This window comes from Stegostoma tigrinum, chromosome 1, assembly GCF_030684315.1.
Source record: "Stegostoma tigrinum isolate sSteTig4 chromosome 1, sSteTig4.hap1, whole genome shotgun sequence".
Classification (NCBI taxonomy): Eukaryota; Metazoa; Chordata; class Chondrichthyes; order Orectolobiformes; family Stegostomatidae; genus Stegostoma; species Stegostoma tigrinum.
In genome coordinates, this window is record NC_081354.1 from 97,932,815 (window position 1) to 97,953,115 (window position 20,301).

At 39.6% G+C, this 20,301-nt stretch overlaps 1 protein-coding gene across 12 annotated transcripts in view; it reads left to right on the top strand.

Moving 5' to 3' along the window:
- LOC125452281 (kelch-like protein 5) overlaps nt 1-20,301 on the top strand; it is a 140,957-nt gene that overhangs the window by 53,244 nt on the left and 67,412 nt on the right. For 8 of the 12 annotated variants that reach the window (XM_059647171.1, XM_059647159.1, XM_048530533.2 and 5 more), the window contains 2 exons: nt 12,602-12,787; nt 13,420-13,556. In XM_059647171.1, coding sequence (XP_059503154.1) covers nt 12,602-12,787; nt 13,420-13,556 — 323 coding nt within the window. Of the gene's footprint in view, nt 1-1,739; nt 2,456-12,601; nt 12,788-13,419; nt 13,557-20,301 lie in introns of those variants that run through there. The other 4 variants (XM_048530509.2, XM_048530526.2, XM_048530517.2 and 1 more) reach the window with 3 other exon arrangements.

The window sequence follows — 20,301 nt, forward strand, 5'->3', positions numbered from 1 at the left end:
AACAGTATCACAAAGCTGTGATAGACTGAATAGCCTCCAGCGATGTTGTAATTTCTGATTGCTGTGCTTGCTTTAAGAGCTACTCAACACCCTAGAGGGGACAAATACTTAACTGTTTCAGCCAGAATTATGAAGGAGCAGAAGCACTGGTATCGGCGACAAAATATATCAAATTACACAATCGTAATGGTTTTGGAAGTGGGTTGAAACTGATCATAAGTAACCATCACACTAATAGGGTTTAACAGACCCGATACTTGGCTCTTAAACTTGCCCCTCCAACTCCATTCCCCCAGGACCTGAACAATCACCACCTCCCCACAAAATCCTCCTCCCCCAACCTTCCCTATCCTGCTGCTGCACCTGACTCCCTTCAGTAGAGAATACAGCAACTGACCACTGTGAAAAAGAGAGCATAGTTTGCCTTCCTTGACTGTGCGAGAACTGTCAGAATGGAAGAATGTCATCACAATTCTTCAGGGGCTATGATCAGAATCTGCTCTCATGAATGCAGAGCTCCCTTCTTTTGTGAAAGTAAGAATCAGAGTGGCAATCTGCCACTCCTTAGAAAATCCAGCCCATGATGTTGTGATTTTGTTTTTATATAAACCTCTATAAAGTCACCCTTCAACCTCTGATGTTCTAGGGAAAAGAGTCCCAGCCTGTTCAGCCTCTCCCTGTAGCTCAAACCCTCCAACCATGACAACCTCCTTGTATATCTTTTCTGAACCCTTTCAAGTTTCATAACTTCTTTCCTGCAGCAGGGAAACCAGAATATTTGCCTAAAGTGGCCTAAACAATGCCCTGTGTGGCTGCAACATGACCCCCAAATGCTCTGCTCAATGCACTGTCCAACAAAGTAAAGCATACCAAATGCTTTTTTCACTACCCTGTCTACCTGCGACTCCACTTGAAAGGAACCATGAACCTGCACTCCATGGTCTCTGTTCAGCAATGCTCTCCAGGACCTACCAGGAAGTGTATAAGTCCTGCCCTGAATTTCCCTACCAAAATGTATCTAGATTAAACTCCATCTGTCACTCCTCAGCCCATCTAATCAAGGTTGGGATGAATAGTAAAGGTCTTTTGCCCAGGGTAGGGGAATCTAAAAATACAGTGCATAGGTTTAAGAAAAATTTAGAAGGGACCTAAGAGACAACTTTTTTGTGTAGAGGTGGTGAGTGCATGGAATGAACTGCCAAGGAAGTGGTGGGGGCTGGTACAATTATAACATTTGAAAGGCATCTGGATGAATAAGAAGTGTGTAGAAGGATATGGGCCAAATGCTGGCAAATGGGAATAGATTAATTTACGATATCTGGTGGGCTGTACAACTTTGTGACTTGATATAATGCTTCCGAAAATTGAAGCACTTTCCGCACGTTTAGTTGTAACATTTCATGTCTCACTCCCTGCAGCTTGGCTATGTTCTCATTTCCACAATTTAATTAAACAAATTTTATTGTACTTCAAAACGATATGTTTTGTTAAATTAAAAGCTTAATTTTCAAAGACGCACAAAAAACTGACTTTAGTTTTGTTGTGTGTCTTGCAGTGAAGTAAGATGGCAAGGAGCACATTCTAAGCATTCATATAACAGAAGAGGGAATGTGATTGGAAAAGACTGTGATAGGTTGCTACATACTAGTTGCTCTTGCATTCATTTGTGGTTCAGAGGAAGGGGAGTGGTGGTGTTCAGCTTTCAAAAAGAGTTTAATGAATGCTGTCACTGTTCTTGAAAGCAGCTGTATGGGTTGCAGAAATGAAAGCGACTTGAAGTGCAATTGATTGTCGTAGTGTACGTTGATTAAGAGTTGTACTTGATAGAAAGCAGAGGTTTGTCCTTGCCTCCTCTTCACATTATCCTCATCATCATTGTCATTAGTTGATATTCTGATGGTGGATCTGTAAGGAGACTTTATTTCCATGTGAAAGCAGTTTTGTTTCAGTCAGCCAGAAGCAGGAATCTGGAAAGCATTTCAATTTAGAGAGAGCTGTGCTATATACTGCTGCTGTCTTACGGTACAGCAGAGCTGCTCTGTTGCCTTGACAATTATTTAGGTGATCAGAGAATGTCTGTTTCTCGCAAAGAATTTGATGTGAAGCAGATTTTACGCATCCGTTGGCGGTGGTTTGGTCATCCTGCATCCCAACCGACTACGTCCAGCGACAGTCGCCGGGGAGATTTTTGGAACAAAGAACAAGGCACATCAAATAGTGGAAGGAAATTCTTAGACCCTGGGCACTTGCCTTTGCCAGTGGCCTCCATTAACTGCCAGAGACCCAGCCAACAGGAAATTCAAAATTCAACACCTTGGCATACACCCAGTGCTACAGATCTTCCTGTCTTTGAGTTTACTGCTGACAGTTGTGAGGGCACACATTGGCACAACAAGCATGAAGCTGACAATGAAGGGAGCGAAGAAGAGAATGAAACAGACAGCAGTTCGTGCAGGTTAGGAATCAAAATTTAAATGAAGCAAGTGCCATTAATGCTAATTAAATGAATTTTAACGTTTTCATCCCATTGATCTGGAAACCTGTAAAATGTCTTTTTTTAATGCCTGTGTTGTGTTTGCCATGTATCTGTATAAAAGCTGAGCTTATAGTAAAAATTTTCATGTGCCTTCATTTTTATGGCATTGTGGGACCTATATAACCTATAAGTTTACTGTGATAAATATGAACTTTTATAGCTTGCTAATAAAATTCAGGGTTAAATATTTGAACAGTTGCCTGGTACATGAATAATAATTGGCTGTAAATTATATAATGTATGATGGAGTAAATAGTTTCTTTTTTAAACTGAGAGACTACAGTGCAGTAAAAGATGGTAATCCTTTTTACAATAGCATATTAACACCCCACTCTGCATGTCAGGTGTGAACAATTGCACAGAAAACAATGCATCATTACAATATAATGCCGTTTTGGAAAATATCATTGTACAATTTTTATCTGAATGAATCAAACATGGTTCAAGAAAATAGAAGTAAATGAGTATACATTAGATTTTATTTATCCTTAATAGTACATATTGATGGCTCAGTAGTTAGGACTGCTGCCTCCCGGCACCGAGGACCCAGGTTCAATTCCACTCTCGGGCGGCTGTCTGTGTGGAGTTTGCATGTTCTCCCCGTGTCTGAGTGGATATTCTCTGGTGCTCCAGTTTCCTCCCACAGGCCAAAGATGTGCAGGCTAGGTGGATTGGCCATGTTAAATTGCTCGTAGTGTTCAGGGATGTGTAGGTTACGTGGGTTATAGGGATGGGTCTGGGTGGGATGCTCTGAGGATCGATGTGGAATTATTGGGCAGAAGGGCCTGTTTTCCACACTGTAGGGATTCTGTGGACCGTATGGATTTCCCCCAGTATTACAGCAAGAACTTCTTTAAAATTCTTTGTTTCTAATTTTATTTGGTTTAATTTGGTTTCGCAAAGTTATCGTGCAATGACATAGTACCCACATGTGTTGTGCTGCTTCAGTCTTTTCAAGGGATGTGGGCATTTGTTGCCAGTCTCTGATTGTCACAACTAAGTGACTTGTTGGGCCATTTCAAAGACAGTTCAGGGTGAACTGCAGTGCTGTGGGTTTGGAGTCACATGTAGGCTAGACCAAGTAAGGACTGAATTCCTCCCCTAAAAGACATTTAGTAAATCAAATGGATTTTTATCATTCTTGATTATCATTTCATGGTCTCCATTACTGAGACTAGTTTTCAATTCCAAATTTAATCATTAAATTTAAATTACAACAACTGTTGTGACGGGACTTGAATCTCTGTCCCCAGAGCAATGGCTTGAGCCTCTAGATTACTAGTCCAGTGACATTACCACTACATCACCATTTTCCCTAAATTGTGACATTGCATAGGAAATGATACTTTTTTAATAGATGTATTTATATTTTTAAAACTTGTTTTTAATATACTGTTTGAAGTTTGTTGATAAATAGCATAAATAATGCTAATAACATTGCACATAGTGTACATATATGAATAAAAATGTAATGTGTACTTTTAAAAGAATATCTGATTTGTTGAATTAACACAGTTGAATTATGCAGGAGGCTAAGTACACTAACTCAGTAACCATTGTCGTGTAATATTTCAGCTCTTCAATCAGTTTCTATTATTCATGCATTATACAGTGCAGTAGATTTTTGAGACAATTGAAATATCTCTTTAAAAGAATACATTATTTTAGAGAGAAAAGGTACCACACATTATACATCATTGTTTTCATCATTGCTTTGTCTTATAAAGAACAGATTGATGTTTTTGGAACATATATTTTACAAAACAATTTATATAATTATTACATCATTCAGTTGTATTAACAACTTTATCAGTCTGGTTATTTCTTACTATTTTTAAAATTGTAATTGTTTAAATAAGTATGCAGGCAATGTTTACATGGGCAAGACATTAAATGTAAAACAGAGGTTTTCCTTTTCAGTAATTACTGTAATGTCTATTGAATAATTTCTGCATGTTTCATATTATTTGATAACAGTCTGTAGTACATGAAGATGGTTGGAAAACTACATCTGGTAAATGTTATAAACCAGGTATGCCGCTCCTGAAATTGCCATCAGTAGTATAGCGCTACACATAAAATGTATATTTACTTTTTTATTTTAATTTTAGCCTTTGTTTCAGAAAAATCATATTAGCAGATCCAAATAGGCACATGATATCAAACAGCTCATAGCACAATATTTAAAGATAACGAAGTACAAACATATCTATAGAAGAAATAATTATAGTAGTTAAATAATTGGCACTGTAAAGTCACCAATAGTGTAAAGTTATAAATAAATTGTTGGCAAAATACCATTTTTTAACTGTGTTTCAGACATCAATTTATACTGATTTTCTGATTTATTAGGGCATATGACTCATCAATTTATTAAAGTTGATGAATTCATAACTAAGATCTGTGCATTGTTATTTTCCAAATCTGATACACCCACAACGCGATTCCCAATTTTAAACCCTTTTGTTTAAAAATGTAAATGATATTTTTAGTTTGTAGCCCACTTGATCTTTGCAAGCCTAGTTATGCTCAGAAACCCTCCTGGATAAGCATGTTGTCTTCTCAGTGATGGAGGTTTCTGTGTTTATCGGTACAGTGTTGTGTGCTGTGAGTGAAATGTATCAAGACTACAAAGGAATGTGCAACTATAGTATTTCCATACTGGTGCAAGTCAGCACTCAAAATACATGTGGCCAGCAGGTGAATATGTCCCAAAAAGTCCCTAAATCATCTGGGAAAAAATTGACTCACGAGAGCTTCCATAAAGAGAAGCCACGCCCAAAAATAGGATGAAAAGGGATGGTGAGGAGCTGCTCATCTAGGCAGAGGCTAGTTTTCACCTCTGCTTGTAACTTAAACATTAATTTATGTCTGCAGTCTTGTGCCAGGTTAAACAATGTGGTGTCTATGAATTGAATGCTTTCCTTATGTGTTGTATCTTTAAGTTTAATGGAGAATTAATGGATATTGAGGAAATTGATAAATTATTCTTGGTGGTCAGTGGTTAGCACTGCTGCCTCACAGTGCTGCGGACCTGGGTTCGACTCTAGCCTTGGGTGACTGTCTATGTGAAGTTTGCACATTCTCCCTGTGTCTGCATGGATTTCTTCGAGGTGCTCCAGTTTCCTCCTGCAGTTGAAAGGTGTGCAGGAAAGGTAGATTGGGCAATTTAGCATAGCCATAGTGTTTAGGGTATGGGGGTGGATCTAGGTTTGGATGCTCTTTGGAAGGTGTGTGTAGATTCGATGGACCAAATGGCCTGCACCTGGGCTGTAGGAATTCTATTTGTGTGTCCAAATATCCCATTTACCAATACAAATAAGTACAAAAGATATTCTCACTGCATAACTTACTCATATAGTAAATGAGTTAATTATAATGAAAAGTCAGCCCCAAAAACTAAAATGTAGCCCTTGAGAAAATTTAGAGGAGTCCTTGCAGGGGAGAAATATACTGTTGACTGTAAGTGCAAATTTAAGATTGTACTTTTGAAATAAGCTGTTTTTTAAAAAACATAACTTACCAAAATGCTTAGTTTGTAGTCACGCTCAATGGCCTTTTTTTTAAGGTCAAAAAGCTTTACCCAGCCCCTTTAAAAAGTATCACCTTGCAAAATAGACAAAATTGGTAAATTTTCTTCAAACACAAGATTTTAATTATTCATGTGGGGAAAGAGTAAATCTAGATTTTTGAGTACTTCAGCTATCTTTATGGTTCTGTTGCTAACCTTGTTCTAATTAGAGCATGGATTTTTGTCATGACTGTTGGAGGTCACTGTGGGATAATTAGGATATGTATTTGCCTAAGTAATGGGCAAGGTTTAGGGCTGGTGAATATTGACTGGAAATGCATCACTAATTTGATATTTTGTATCTTGTCAACAATGCAGGAGTTTTGATAACTTTTTAAAAAATATAGATTATTAAAAATAAGCAAATTGAGTACGAGTGGAGTAATTATCTTCAGTGAACATTGCCTCAGTCCTCGCTATGACTTAAAAGCAATAGTCAATTTTTAAATATTCTTTAGCCTTAATATTTTGTTTTTTGAAGTGAAAGTTTTCAGACAGATTTTTCTATTGAAACAAAATCATAATGGAACTTTTAACTGCCTCCCCATCCCTAAATGACCCAACCTAACAACATATTAGTTATATACGGGGGTGGGGGGCTACTGCTGAAGTAGCTCCACTACCAAAACAAACCAGAAGCTCCTGAAAGCCAATGAGACACCTGTCACTGCACCAGAAGGGAAGTCAGACAGACATAAAAGAATGCAAATACAATGAACCATTTGGCCAGGAAGATGTGAGTAATGGTTAGTATGCAGGGGAGACAAATCTACTATTGAGTCTTGTCCCTCTAGAAGACTTTCTGATGCTGTACCAGGGTATGCTGACAATTCTCACCAGGCAGTCTTTCCCAGTAACTTAGGATTTTGTACCTTAAGGCTCTGCAAGTAGCTGTACCCTAGGCATCCAGTTAGATAAATGGTATTTGGACAGAGAAGGTCTATCCTGTACTAGTTACATTTTACAAGATTTCCCAGATTCAAAAATAAAGTATTTCTGTTGCTCACATGAGTTGCTTTTATATGCAATTTGACCAGTAACAATGATTCTTGTGAGCTGGATTTTATTTTGTGTTTGTACAAAATTGGTAAGTATTTGTTTAAAATACCTGTATGTACTTTGCAAAATGCTTTAGGTAACACAAGTAATGGAAAGATTGCACAAAATGAATTGATCAACTCAAGTAAAAGCATAGTTGAATAAGTAACAGGTATTTTGAACTTTTGCTTTTTCTCCCACAGGGTAAACAACTTTGTCCACACTAATGTCATTATTTCCAAATAATTGCCTCCTGTTGATCAGTGAAGCAATTAACTTTTTCTTTGTAGGAGTTAAATGATCTATTCCATATCCATAGACTTGTGCAGTTCAGAATTATTTTGTTTTGTCAGGATGTTGAAATTCCATCAATTCACTGGGCTATATGTTAGTGTTCCATGATCTTAACTCTGTCAGTTCTTTTCAGTAGAGTACAGAATACAACATGTGTACTTGCCTGCTGAGATGGGGGAGGTAAACTTCAAATCTTTTCTAGTTCATTCTTAGCATCTGACTTGAGTATTAGTTGGAGAGGTTGACTGATCGAAACCACCAAAAAGGAACAAAATAAAGGGCTAGAGTTTTAGAATTAAACTAATACATTGTGATGTTTGGAGAAATATTGGCCACAAAATTTGAGAACACCATAAATAGGAAACTTAGAGCAGTCATAAATGGGTCGTTTCTGGTGGGCAGTTAGGCATGGTCAATAAATACTGGCATAACTGCCCAAAACAGAAAGAATGATATGATACAAATATCAATGCTAGGATCTCTAATTTTTGCAATTTATATAAATGATTTGGATGAAGGAGCTAAAAGTATGTTTGCTAAATTTGCTGTTGACACTTAGATAGTTTGGAAAATAACATATGAAAAGGATGTAAGGAAACTACAAAGGAATGTAGATGGCTTAAATGAATGAGCAAAGATCTGGCAAATAGAATTATAAATATATCTGGAGTATAATGTGGGAGAATGTGAAGTTGTCTATTTTGGCATGAAGAATAAACAAAACATATTATCTAAATGGTGAGAAATTGCTCTGAGATGTAAAGGGATTTGCGTGTCCTTGTGCATGAATTGCAAAAAGTTAGTGTTACAGATAAAACATGTAATTGGGATAGTTGTTAGAACGCTATTGTGTTTTGTGAGGGGAATTGAATGCAAACAAAGAGGGGTTATGCTTCAATTGTACAGGAGATTGACACGAGATCTGGAATATTGTCTGTTGGTCACTTTATTTTTTGATTTGATTTATTGTTGTCACATGTATAGAGGTACAGTGAAAAGTTTTGTTTTGCATGCAGTATAGGCAGATCATACCATACAAAGTGCATTAGGGTAATAAAGCAGAGTGAAGAATACAATGTTATGGCAGCAAAGAAGGTGCACAAAGAGAAGGATGTAAATGTGTTAAAAACAGAGAAGGTGTGCCAGACGAATATTTAGAAAATATGCATTGTCTTGTGAAGTAAGTTTGGACAGACTAGCTATTTATCGGCTGAAGTTAAGCAAAGTAAGGTGTGACTTGATTGAAATATATAAGATCCTGAAAGCTCTTGACAGGTTGGATCTAGAAAGGATTTTTCTTGTGGGAGATTCTAGAACTAGAATCATTGTTGCAGAGATGTGGACAAAGTTTTCTGAGTATGATGAGTTTTGGCGCTTTCTTCAAAAGGTGTTAGAAACAGTTTTTTTGAAAATTTTAAGGGACAGGAAGGTATAATCTTGATAAGCAAGAGTTTAAAACATTATTACAATGGGTGGGAATGAATGATTTATTGTCACATACTCCAGTGTGTACAGTGAAAATGGGAATAATCAGATCAGCTATGATATTGAGTGAGTCAGGAGACATGAAGTGCTGAGCAGCCTACCCCTGCTCCTACTTTCTATGTTCGTATGTTCATCACTTGCAATAGGAACGGTTTCCTCTTAGAAAACTGAGTCTGTCTCCAAATGGGCATAACGTTTGGGACCTGACACGAACTTAGGGGCAGTGAACAATTTTCTGGCTGAAATGATCTTGTAATCTGGTAATTCCTACTCCTCTCTGTGGATGGCAATCCAGCATGTGGAAATAAAATCCTGGGTCAGTGACACAGTTTCAGTGAAAACAGACAGGGGTCACTTTCTAGCTAGGCACGAAAGAAGCATCTCAAATGACACCAGCATCTGCCAGTGTTATGCCAGTGTGGTATTCATTAGATGACTCCATCAAGATTGTTGGGGTGTTGAATTTGTTTGGGACTGGATGAGGAAAGTGGTGTGGTGAACTTTGCATGTGGAATTTTTGAAGCATTTAAGGATCAGGATGAATAGGTTGACTAGGTGGTTTAAATACGTTATACATAATTGGGAGGTAGAACCACTAAAAGAAGTTTAAAATATTTTGGATTTTATAAATAATTACATGGGGTGAATTTTTATACCCTACATAACATATTTAAAGATAGCCATTGCCTCCCAACCACATTGACTTGTTCCCAATATTTAACCACCGCCTTCCTGTCCATATCCTATTGAGGCCCTTAAAAGGGCAGTTAATTGACACTTAAGGGCCTCATTCCATCATTGCTTCAATTTTTTGGCTAAGGGACAGCAGTCAGTCCAACAGTTTTGAGTGTGAGCAGTTGTTGGGAGGAAGAGGGGCACCTCCTTTGGCCAAATCTTCTGAGCCCCTCGTAGAACTTTCTTTTTATCTGTGCTCCTATTCCTAAGTCGATAATTCAATGCTACTGTAATTAAGTTAATTACAACCAGATTTAAATCTTAAACAACTTTGTAAACTATTTCCTGTCACTTTAAAGTGTTTTGAGCCACTTTTACTGGGCCGGCTGTGTTCTTTTCAAGGGATAAAGTAATGTACTGGAAAATTTAGTTTCTTAGAATAAATTTCTAATTTATCAAAATGCTTTTCCAATATTCAGTATTGAATGAGCATAAATCATCTCCATTTAAATATCGGAAGACCTGAAGCCTCATTTTACCATTTTCTCCCTCAAGGCTTCATTCCCTGGCAATCAACTTCATCCCTGGCAAGATTCTAAGGTTAAGCCAGTCTATTTACATCCTTGGCATATTTAACATTTGATTCTGAATTGAGCTCCTAACGCTATTTATACCAGGCTATGATTGCCTATTTGCACCTCCGTAACTTTGCCAACTTCATCCCCTCACAGGTTATCACTACAGTAACCACTCATCAATGCCTTTGTTACTTTTAGACTCAATTGTTTTCTCTTGATTCCTGTCCCACGCTGTAACCTCTGTATGCTTAAATTCCACATCATAAATAACTACCCAGCTTTAATCAAGCCTTTTCTCATCAGGTTCACTATTTAGACAGGTACATGGATAGGAAAGATTTGGAGGAGTATGGGCCAAACGCATGTAAATTGGACTAGCTTAATTTGGGAAACTTGGTCAGCATGGACAAGTTGGATCGAAGGGTTTGTTTCCGTATGACTGACTTTATATCCAGGACTTTGCCTCCCACCTGCAAACCTCTGTAATCTGCTTGATACCACAGCCCTCCTGAGATATCTGTGCAAGTATCTGGTTCTGGCCCCTTGTGCATTCCTAATATTAGTTGTTCCACTGTCAATGACTATGCTTCGGTTGTCTAGGCTCCAAACAATTACCTCCTTATGCCTCTCTTCCTGTCTAACTCACTCTCCTTTATGACACTGAGTAAAACCTGATCTTTTGACCAAAGCTTTAGTCTTCTGACATTGTACCTACTTCTACTGCTTGATGTTACACTTTGATAATGCACCTGTTAAGTACCTTGAAATGTATCATTGTATTTGTTGCTCTTAGGAAGTACAATATTTCTTTTCACTATTGCAGTAAATAAAAAATAAAAACCACTTAACCACTGTTAAGGAAATCAAGAACATAAAAGTAATTCAGCTGTGTTTTAAAACATGCAAAAAGTTCTGGATGTGAGTTTGCTCACTGAGCTGGATGGTTAGTTTTCAGACGTTTCGTCACCATTCTAGGTAACATCATCAGTGAGCCTCCGACGAAGCGCTGGTGTTGTCCCGCTTTCTATTTATCTGGTTAGGTTTCCTTGGGTTGGTGATGTCATTTCCTGTTCTTTTTCTCAGGGGATGATAGATTGATTTACTGCCAATGTGTTTGTTGATGGAGTTCCGGTTGGAATGCCATGCTTCTAGGATTTCTTGTGCGTGTCTCTGTTTGGCATGTCCTAAGATGGATGTGTTGTCCCAATCAAAGTGGTGTCCTTCCTCATCTGTGTGTAAGGATACGAGTGATAGTCGGTCATGTTGTCAAACTGCCATTCCTAGATGTCACAGTAGAGCAAACAGCCAATGGGGAACTTCAAACCAGCGTCTACAGGAAAACAACACATACGGACCAAATACTGAACTATACAGGAGCAACCATCCCAACACCCACAAACGAAGCTGCATTAGAACATTATTCCAACGAGCCACCACACACTGCAGCACAGAGGAACTACGCAGAGCAGAGGAAAATCACCTATACAGCATATTCAAAAAGAATGGGTACCCTATGAACACAGTCCGCCAATTCCTCAGCAATAAACCCAAACAAACAGACAAAACGGGCTCAGAAACCATAACCACTCTCCCCTACATCAAAGACATTTCCGAAATAAGTGCCAGACTACTCGGACCTCTTGGCATCAGGGTAGCGCACAAACCCACCACAGCAGCTAATGATCTTAAAAGACCCTATACAGACAACAAACAAAACAAACGTCATCTACAAAATACCTTGCAAGAACTGTGACAAACACTACATTGGACAAACTGGCAGAAAGCTAGCCACCAGAATATATGAACATCAACTAGCCACAAAACGACATGACCCACTATCACTCGTATCCTTACACACAGATGAGGAAGGACACCACTTTGATTGGGACAACACTTTCATCCTAGGACAAGCCAAACAGAGGCACGCACGAGAATTCCTAGAAGCATGGCATTCCAACCGGAACTCCATCAACAAACACATTGATTTGGAGCCAATCTACCATCCCCTGAGAAAAAGAACAGGAAATGACATCACCAACGCAGGAAATGACATCACCAACCCAAAGAAACCTAACCAGATAAATAGAAAGCGGGACATAACACCAGCGCTTTGTTGGAGGCTCACTGATGATGTTACCTAGAATGGTGACGAAACGTCTGAAAACTAACCTTCCAGCTCAGCGAGCAAACTCACATCCAGAACCTCAACCTGAGCTTCAAAAAGTATATGTACAGCACAGTAACACAGTCTATAAATGGGCTTGCTTATTATTTATTGCTTCAATCACAAGCCATAGTAGTAGTAAGAACATAAGAGCTAGGAGCAGGAGTAGGCCGTCCGGCTCTTCAAGCCTGCTCTGCCATTCAGTAAGATCATGGCTGATCTTTTTGTGGACTCAAACCGCATATCTGGTTTCTTTATAGCAGGACTTCAAACAGCAGTCAGACCTTGTCCTCATGCCATACTATGGATCCTTCTGCTCCTGAAGAGTGTTTTCAAGCATTAAACCATGCAGAGCAGACTTTTAAGAAGATGGAAAACTACCTTCGACACAAGCAATTATGTGATGTAGTGCTGCTAGCTGGAGACCGGAGGATTCCAGCTCACAGGTAAATGGGAAATGTACCAATAACCATATTAATGTAATTTAAATCGATGTTTTGGAAAGTCATCATTAGACCTAATTACTATACTTTGCACTAATATAAACATTGCCTCTTTCAACCTTCATGGAATTTGTGGCACTATATGTAACAGTTAATGGTTGCTGAGGAAACATAATAGAGGTTTTTGCAAACATTTTATGAAGTGCCTTTAGGAAATAAGTCACTAATAATAAATAAAAGGCGATTATGATTTTCCTGATCATTTTCTAGAATCTGTCAAAAAGCAGCCAGTTATACTTTTGGAAAGTTATGTTTTATTTTACATTTGTAATAGCTCCCTGGATACAAATACAACCTTGTAATCATCCGTGTCTTTTAGGTTTCACATCCTATTTTGTTATTTTCTCAGCGTATTATGTATTTTATTCTGCCACTGTTTTGCTGTGTGGATATTAAAAGAAAGCATTTAATACTTGTGTTTTCTTTTCTTTCCCATTGGCAATGAGATGAAAAGATGCCCGAAAACCTATAAATGTTGTGTGCAGCTTGACACTTCATTTAAGATGGAAGGCATTACTATGGATGAACCTGTGTAAATTGAAAATTATGAATAGGTTTTCTTCTTGTGTTCCCAGGTTAGTTCTATCCTCTGTTTCAGACTACTTTGCTGCAATGTTCACGAATGATGTAAGGGAGGCCAAACAAGAAGAGATAAAGATAGAAGGCGTTGACTCAAACGCATTGTGGGCATTAGTTCAATACGCATATACAGGTGACTACAAATTACTGGGTAAAGTTGAAGTGTCGTGTCAGATAATTATGTAAAATTCCAAATTGCATATTCTGGGTAAAATAGCTGTCTTTGATTTTTGTTTAAACAAAAAAAGATAGTTTTGCACAACAAATTTAGCAATGATGTTTTTATATAATATTCTTGAGTAGATTTGTAGCTCGGTTTATGGATGCTGTAGTTGGTTCACTTGCCGAGCTGATTCATTAGTTTACAGCCCTTTCATTACCTTGCTGGGTAACATCATCAGTGCAGCCTCCAGTAAAGTGTTGTTATGTTTTCCCGCTTGCTATTTAAATTCTGGGGTCCGTTGAAGTTGATTACCTCATTTCTGTTTTTTCTTTGCAATGGTATGTATAAAGGGTCTAATTCTGTGTACTTATTGATAGCCTTCTTGGTGGAGAACCAGGCCTCCAGGCAGAGACAGGGATGGGAATTCCGGGCAGCCTGGTTCTCCACCAAGAAGGCCATCAAAAAACACACAGAATTAGACCCTATATACACACTATTGCAATGAAAAACCAGAAATTAGGTAATCAACTTCAACGGTCCCCAGAGTTTAAATAGCAAGCGGAAAAATGTAACAATGCTTCACTGGAGGTGGCACAGATGATGTTACCCAGCAGTGTAATGAAATGTCTGCAAACTAAATAGCCAGCTCAGCGAGCAAACCAACCACAGCAGATTTTTTTTTAATCTTTGCATTGACAAATTAAATGACAGCTTCTTTTCAAGAAATTAAACATAACTTCTCTTTTGCGAAAATACATTAGGAGAAAGAAATGCAAAGGAGCATATTAGTAAACGAAATCACATTGAAAGCCAACAGTTGCATCTGGTAAAGACCTATATTGCCAATGCCCTTAAGTTCCAAAGAAGTGTCACCTTGGATTCAAAACATTAACATTGTTTCTTCCCTTACACATGCCGCCAGTCCTGCTAAGTTTCTCCAGCATTTTCTGTTTTTTAGATCTCTTACATCTGTTGTGCTTTGCAACACCAGCAATGAAGATAATAAATGCATATGTAATTAGCATCAGGGATGTCTTTACATTTACATCTGACAGTCTACAGTTTATGGTAGCAGATTAGAAACTTGGTGGTCATGGACTTAAACCTAACCATAATTAGTTGTGAAATTAAATTCAGTGGGTGTCATAATTTTAGGCATACACAATATGAATGTGAAAGCAGACCATTTATCCTTCAGGAAATGGAACTGTCTACCGCAATTTGGTTAGGACTCAGTGTGACTCCAGCTCTATGCTGTTTTGTGGACACACAATGCTTTAAGGGTAGTTATAGTTGGGCAATGAAATTTTCCTTGCCAATATGATCATATTGAAAGAGCAAAGTTTTTGAAAACATAATAAAGGTCAGTGCCTTATAAAAGCCAACTTCACAATTAGCCAGGTAAAACTCTTGCAAAATGAAACTCAGTAGAATGTGTTCATATGGCTGTAAAGCATCTCCTATGCCAGGTCCTTTTTTTTTCCACTCTCAAATGCCTAATATTTAAGGGGAGGACAACAAATACATGTCAAAGGTGCTCTGAATTTCTTCTTGAATCATGGCTCCACACATAGTAAATTATTTCGAAGAAGCCATTACCGATTGTTCAAAATGTCCACTCAGCTGCATCATGCTATGAATCCAAATGCTTTAATGATAAAGCAGAGTAGTAGCAGAGAAAGAACAAAAGTCCCAAATCAAGCAATCCACGATGTGCTGGGACAACCTGTCCCATGGACACAAAAATGCGTTGAGAATCAGCCTGTTCAGTTACAGAAAAATCTGGAGAGAGTTGATGTCATCCTTAAATTGGATTGGTGATGGGATCTTATGCCATTATAGCGCCTCTGATTTTTAAATGGGAAGTGATGAAAAAAAAGAGTTTTGTGGAGTCTTAGCAAACCTTTTTTTCAACTGAGATGGGAGGAGTGGACTGTTGCTCTGGTTCCATTAACTAAAGACATGCACCAGCAGGTTTAGGAACGTCTTCTTCCCAGCTGTTATTTGACTGGTGACTAGACTCTCTAGCCTCACATAATACTGATCTTGTTAACATTGACCTCACCTAACACACACCCTGTGCAATGTAGCCTTGTACATGTCTAAGTCTTTTTGGTGTGTACATCCTTGCTCACTATGATCTGCCTGTACTGCTCTCAAACAAAACTTTTCACTTTACTTCAGTACACATGACAATAAATCAATCAATCAATCAGTTACTGCATAGCTCTCAACATTAAAGGAAAATAATATATCTAAGTCCCAAATTTGGTAATGGCATGCTTTTTCTATATTAGACTTAGAATGAAATAACCAATTAAGGAGTATTCTTTAATAAACACTTATCAATTTAAATATTATACACATTATGAAATAGAACCCATTCAAGAAAATAGTGAATGTATTCATTAATACACACCATTCTAAATATCAAGATATAAATGCCTTCTATGTAGCCCAAAATATACACACACTTCAAGTAAAGTTGAATAAAATAGATTTCTTAATTTTTTTTAAAAAACACATTTTAAAAAATGTTAATGCAGTGAATATTTCAAAGTCTGTAAATCCTACAGATGTGGTCAACTCACTAATCATGCATGGTTGTTTGAGGTCTTGACAGAAACAGCTTGACCACAAAATACAGTATTGATAAGTTCTTTCTACCATTGTTCCGGAAGAACAACCAAGCTTCATCCTGATCTTACAGCAAAGGTATTTCAGAAAGAGGAGACATGACCTGAGCAACCTTTTCTGTCGCATGTTTTCCCCAACTTGAAATCCAAATATAAAATTTACTTTTAAGGAAGGAAATCTGCCATCCTTGCCTTTTCTGTGCGATGTTTGACTACTGACCCATTTACATGCCCTGATTGTATATTTCTGGATGCAATCATGCTGTATTTAGAGCAGTACACGATCCAGTACACATGATCCCTTACCAGTGGAAGTAAGCTCACACCACAACAGATGTTAGTTGTTTGCTGATTGAATCTGTGGAGTAACTTAAATGCCACCTTCTACTATATGAAGAATTTTATTTGAAATATATCTTGAAAGTTACGGTAAGTAATGTGTGATGTCCAACAGTTTGCATACCAAGACAATTTTTTAATCAACTTCGGTTGATGTAAAACTAAATTGTGTTGGCATGTCATCAGTGAAGCTTGCTCCTTCAGCATTAACATTCAGGATTAATGCTTGAACATGTTATTGCATCAAGTGGAGCTGCTCCCTCTGATCTTGGATTTAATTTACTGTGTCAAAAACCATCAACAATGAATCTGACTTCCAGCTCCTACTGTAGTGCACATATCCTATGGCTAGCTGCAAGAGTATCCAATAAAAACAGCATTCGGGATACTGCAGCGCAATCAATTTTCAGATAAAGTATTTGAAGGTTTGTAAAAAATAATGTCTGCTTTCCTTTACTCCTCCAAATAGCCAGAACAAAACTTATGACCAAAAATGTGTCTAGATTAACAGAGAAAATGGGAACTGCAGATGCTGGAGAATCCAAGATAATAAAATGTGAGGCTGGATGAACACAGCAGGCCAAGCAGCATCTCAGGAGCACAAAAGCTGACGTTTCGGGCCTAGACCCTTCATCAGAGAGGGGGATGGGGAGAGGGAACTGGAATAAATAGGGAGAGAGGGGGAGGCGGACCGAAGATGGAGAGAAAAGAAGATAGGTAGGGAGGGGATAGGTCAGTCCAGGGAAGACAGACAGGTCAAGGAGGTGGGATGAGGTTAGTAGGTGGGAGATGGGGGTGCGGCTTGGGGTGGGAGGAAGGAATGGGTGAGAGGAAGAACAGGTTAGGGAGGCAGAGACAGGTTGGACTGGTCTTGGGATGCGGTGGGTGGAGGGGAAGAGCTGGGCTGGTTGTGTGGCGCAGTGGGGGGAGGGGATGAACTGGGCTAGTCCGCCTCCACCGCATCAGCTCCCACGATAAGACATTCCACTCCCGCACATCCCAGATGTCCAAGTACTTCAAGGACCGCAACTTCCCCCCACAGTGATTCAGAACGCCCTTGACCACGTCTCCCGCATTTCCCGCAACACATCCCTCACACCCCGCCCCCGCCACAACCGCCCAAAGAAGATCCCCCTCGTTCTCACACACCACCCCACCAACCTCCGGATACAACGCATCATCCTCCGACACTTCTGCCATCTACAATCCGACCCCACCACCCAAGACATTTTTCCATCCCCACCCCTGTCTGCTTTCCGGAGACACCACTCTCTCCGTGACTCCCTTGTTCGCTCCACACTGCCCTCCAACCCCACCACACCGGGCACCTTCCCCTCCAACCGCAGGAAATGCTACACTTGCCCCCACACCACCTCCCTCACCCCTATCCCAGGCCCCAAGATGATATTCCACATTAAGCAGAGGTTCACCTGCACATCTGCCAATGTGGTCTACCCGGTGTGGATTCCTCTGCATTGGGGAAACCAAGCAGAGGCTTGGGGGCCGCTTTGCAGAACACCTCCGCTCGGTTCGCAACAAACAACTGCACCTCCCAGTCGCAAACCATTTCCACTCCCCCTCCCATTCTTTAGATGACATGTCCATCATGGCCCTCCTGCAGTGCCACAATGATGCCACCCGAAGGTTGCAGAAACAGCAACTCATATTCCGCTTGGGAACCCTGCAGCCTAATGGTATCAATGTGGACTTCACCAGCTTCAAAATCTCCCCTTCCCCCACCGCATCCCTAAACCAGCCCAGTTAGTCCCGTCCCCCCACTGCACCACACAACCAGCCCAGCTCTTCCCCTCCACCCACTGCATCCCAAAACCAGTCCAACCTGTCTCTGCCTCCCTAACCTGTTCTTCCTCTCACCCATCCCTTCCTCCCACCCCAAACCGCACCCCCATCTCCTTCTACTAACCTCATCCCACCTCCTTGACCTGTCCGTCTTCCCTGGACTGACCTATCCCCTCCCTACCTCCCCACCTATACTATCTCCACCTATCTTCTTTTCTCTCCATCTTCGGTCCGCCTCCCCCTCTCTCCCTATTTGTTCCAGAACCCTCACCCCATTCCCCTCTCTGATGAAGAGCCCAGGCCCGAAACGTCAGCTTTTGTGCTCCTGAGATGCTGCTTGGCCTGCTGTGTTCATCCAGCCTCACATTTTATTGTCTTGTCTAGATTAACATATGCTTTTGGTATGCAAGCTGAATTTAGGCAACCAAATATACTGCCAATATTTTTATAATGCTAAATAAACTAAAACCCATTCTGGCACCTGTGCAGCATATCACTCTATTTAGCCCCTTCTGCTCCCCTCTCAAGATCTGTTTTCTTCTTTTTCCCCCACTAGTACAAAATAATAGCAGTGAGGTTGGAGAGAGAAATTAACAGAGATTGATGATAAGCTAGGTATGGGAGACAACAAATAGAATCAAACATAGTGATGAATATAAGGTACAAGGCATTCATTTAGGACTGGGCATTAACAAGCAAGACACAATAGAGAGGAGGGGGTATGTCGTGACTAAAAATATATTGCATAGCTGACAAGGGAGAAAGGCACTAATGAGAGAATGCATGCTGAAGTTTGCCAGTGGCAGAAAAAATATCACTAATAGAAGGAGCAAAGTGACCAGAGAATCTCTTTATATAGTTAAAATGAAATTTAGCAAATCTTTGTAAACATAATGGACCTCTCAAATTTCAAACCTAATCTTGATCTTGCTTTTTGTTCACCTGCTTTGCGGCCATAACCTTGTATTCGTTGTTCTGTTCAATCACCTTATCATCTTTGTGTCTTTGTTATGATCTGTATTTCACACAAAACAACTTTTCACAGTACTTAGGTATGTGATAATAATAATAAATCAAGTGAAATCAATAGAGAATTTCTTAAAAGGTAAATGATTAGAAAGTGCTGATGTCCAAAAGGATCAGTATCCCCTTATTCATGAGTAACTAAATGCTTACATTTTGATACAGCAAGATAAATTTTATAACATAAAACAAAAAAATACTTTTCCTTTATTTGCTCATGGGATGAGGGCATTGCTGGCAAGGCAGCATTTACTGCCCATCCCTAATGGTCCAGAGGATCATACTGCTGTGGGTCTGGAGTTACATGTAGGCCAGACCAGGTAAGGATGGCAATTTCCTCCCTAAAGGACATTAGTGACCCAGATGGGTTTTTCCTGACAATCAACAATGGATTCATGGTCATCATTAGGTTCTTAATTCCAGATATTTATTGAATTCAAATTCTACGGTCTGCCATTATCTGGGTCTCTGGATTAACAGGGCCTAGACCCTTCTTCAGAAAAGGGGAAGGGGGAGAGGGTTCTGAAATAAATAGGAAGAGAGGGGGAGGCGAATCGAAGGTGGATACAGGAGAAAATAGGTGAAGAGGAGAGTACAGGTGGGGAGGTAAGCAGGAGATACCCTACATCTGTATTAGGCCATCGCCTCCCCGCTATTGCAGATGTTGTGGAAATTCAGCAAGTTTGACAACATTTGTGGAGAGAAAAGCTTCCACTACATTGGGGAAACCAAGTGGAGGCTTGGGGACCACTTGGCAGAACACCTACGCTCTGTTCGCGACAAACAACTGCACCTCCCAATCGCAAACCAGTTCACCTCCCCGTCCCATTCCTCAGACGACGTGTCCATCATGGGCTTCCTGCAGTGCCACAATGAGGCCACCGGAAGGTTACAGGAACAGCAACTCATTCCGCTTG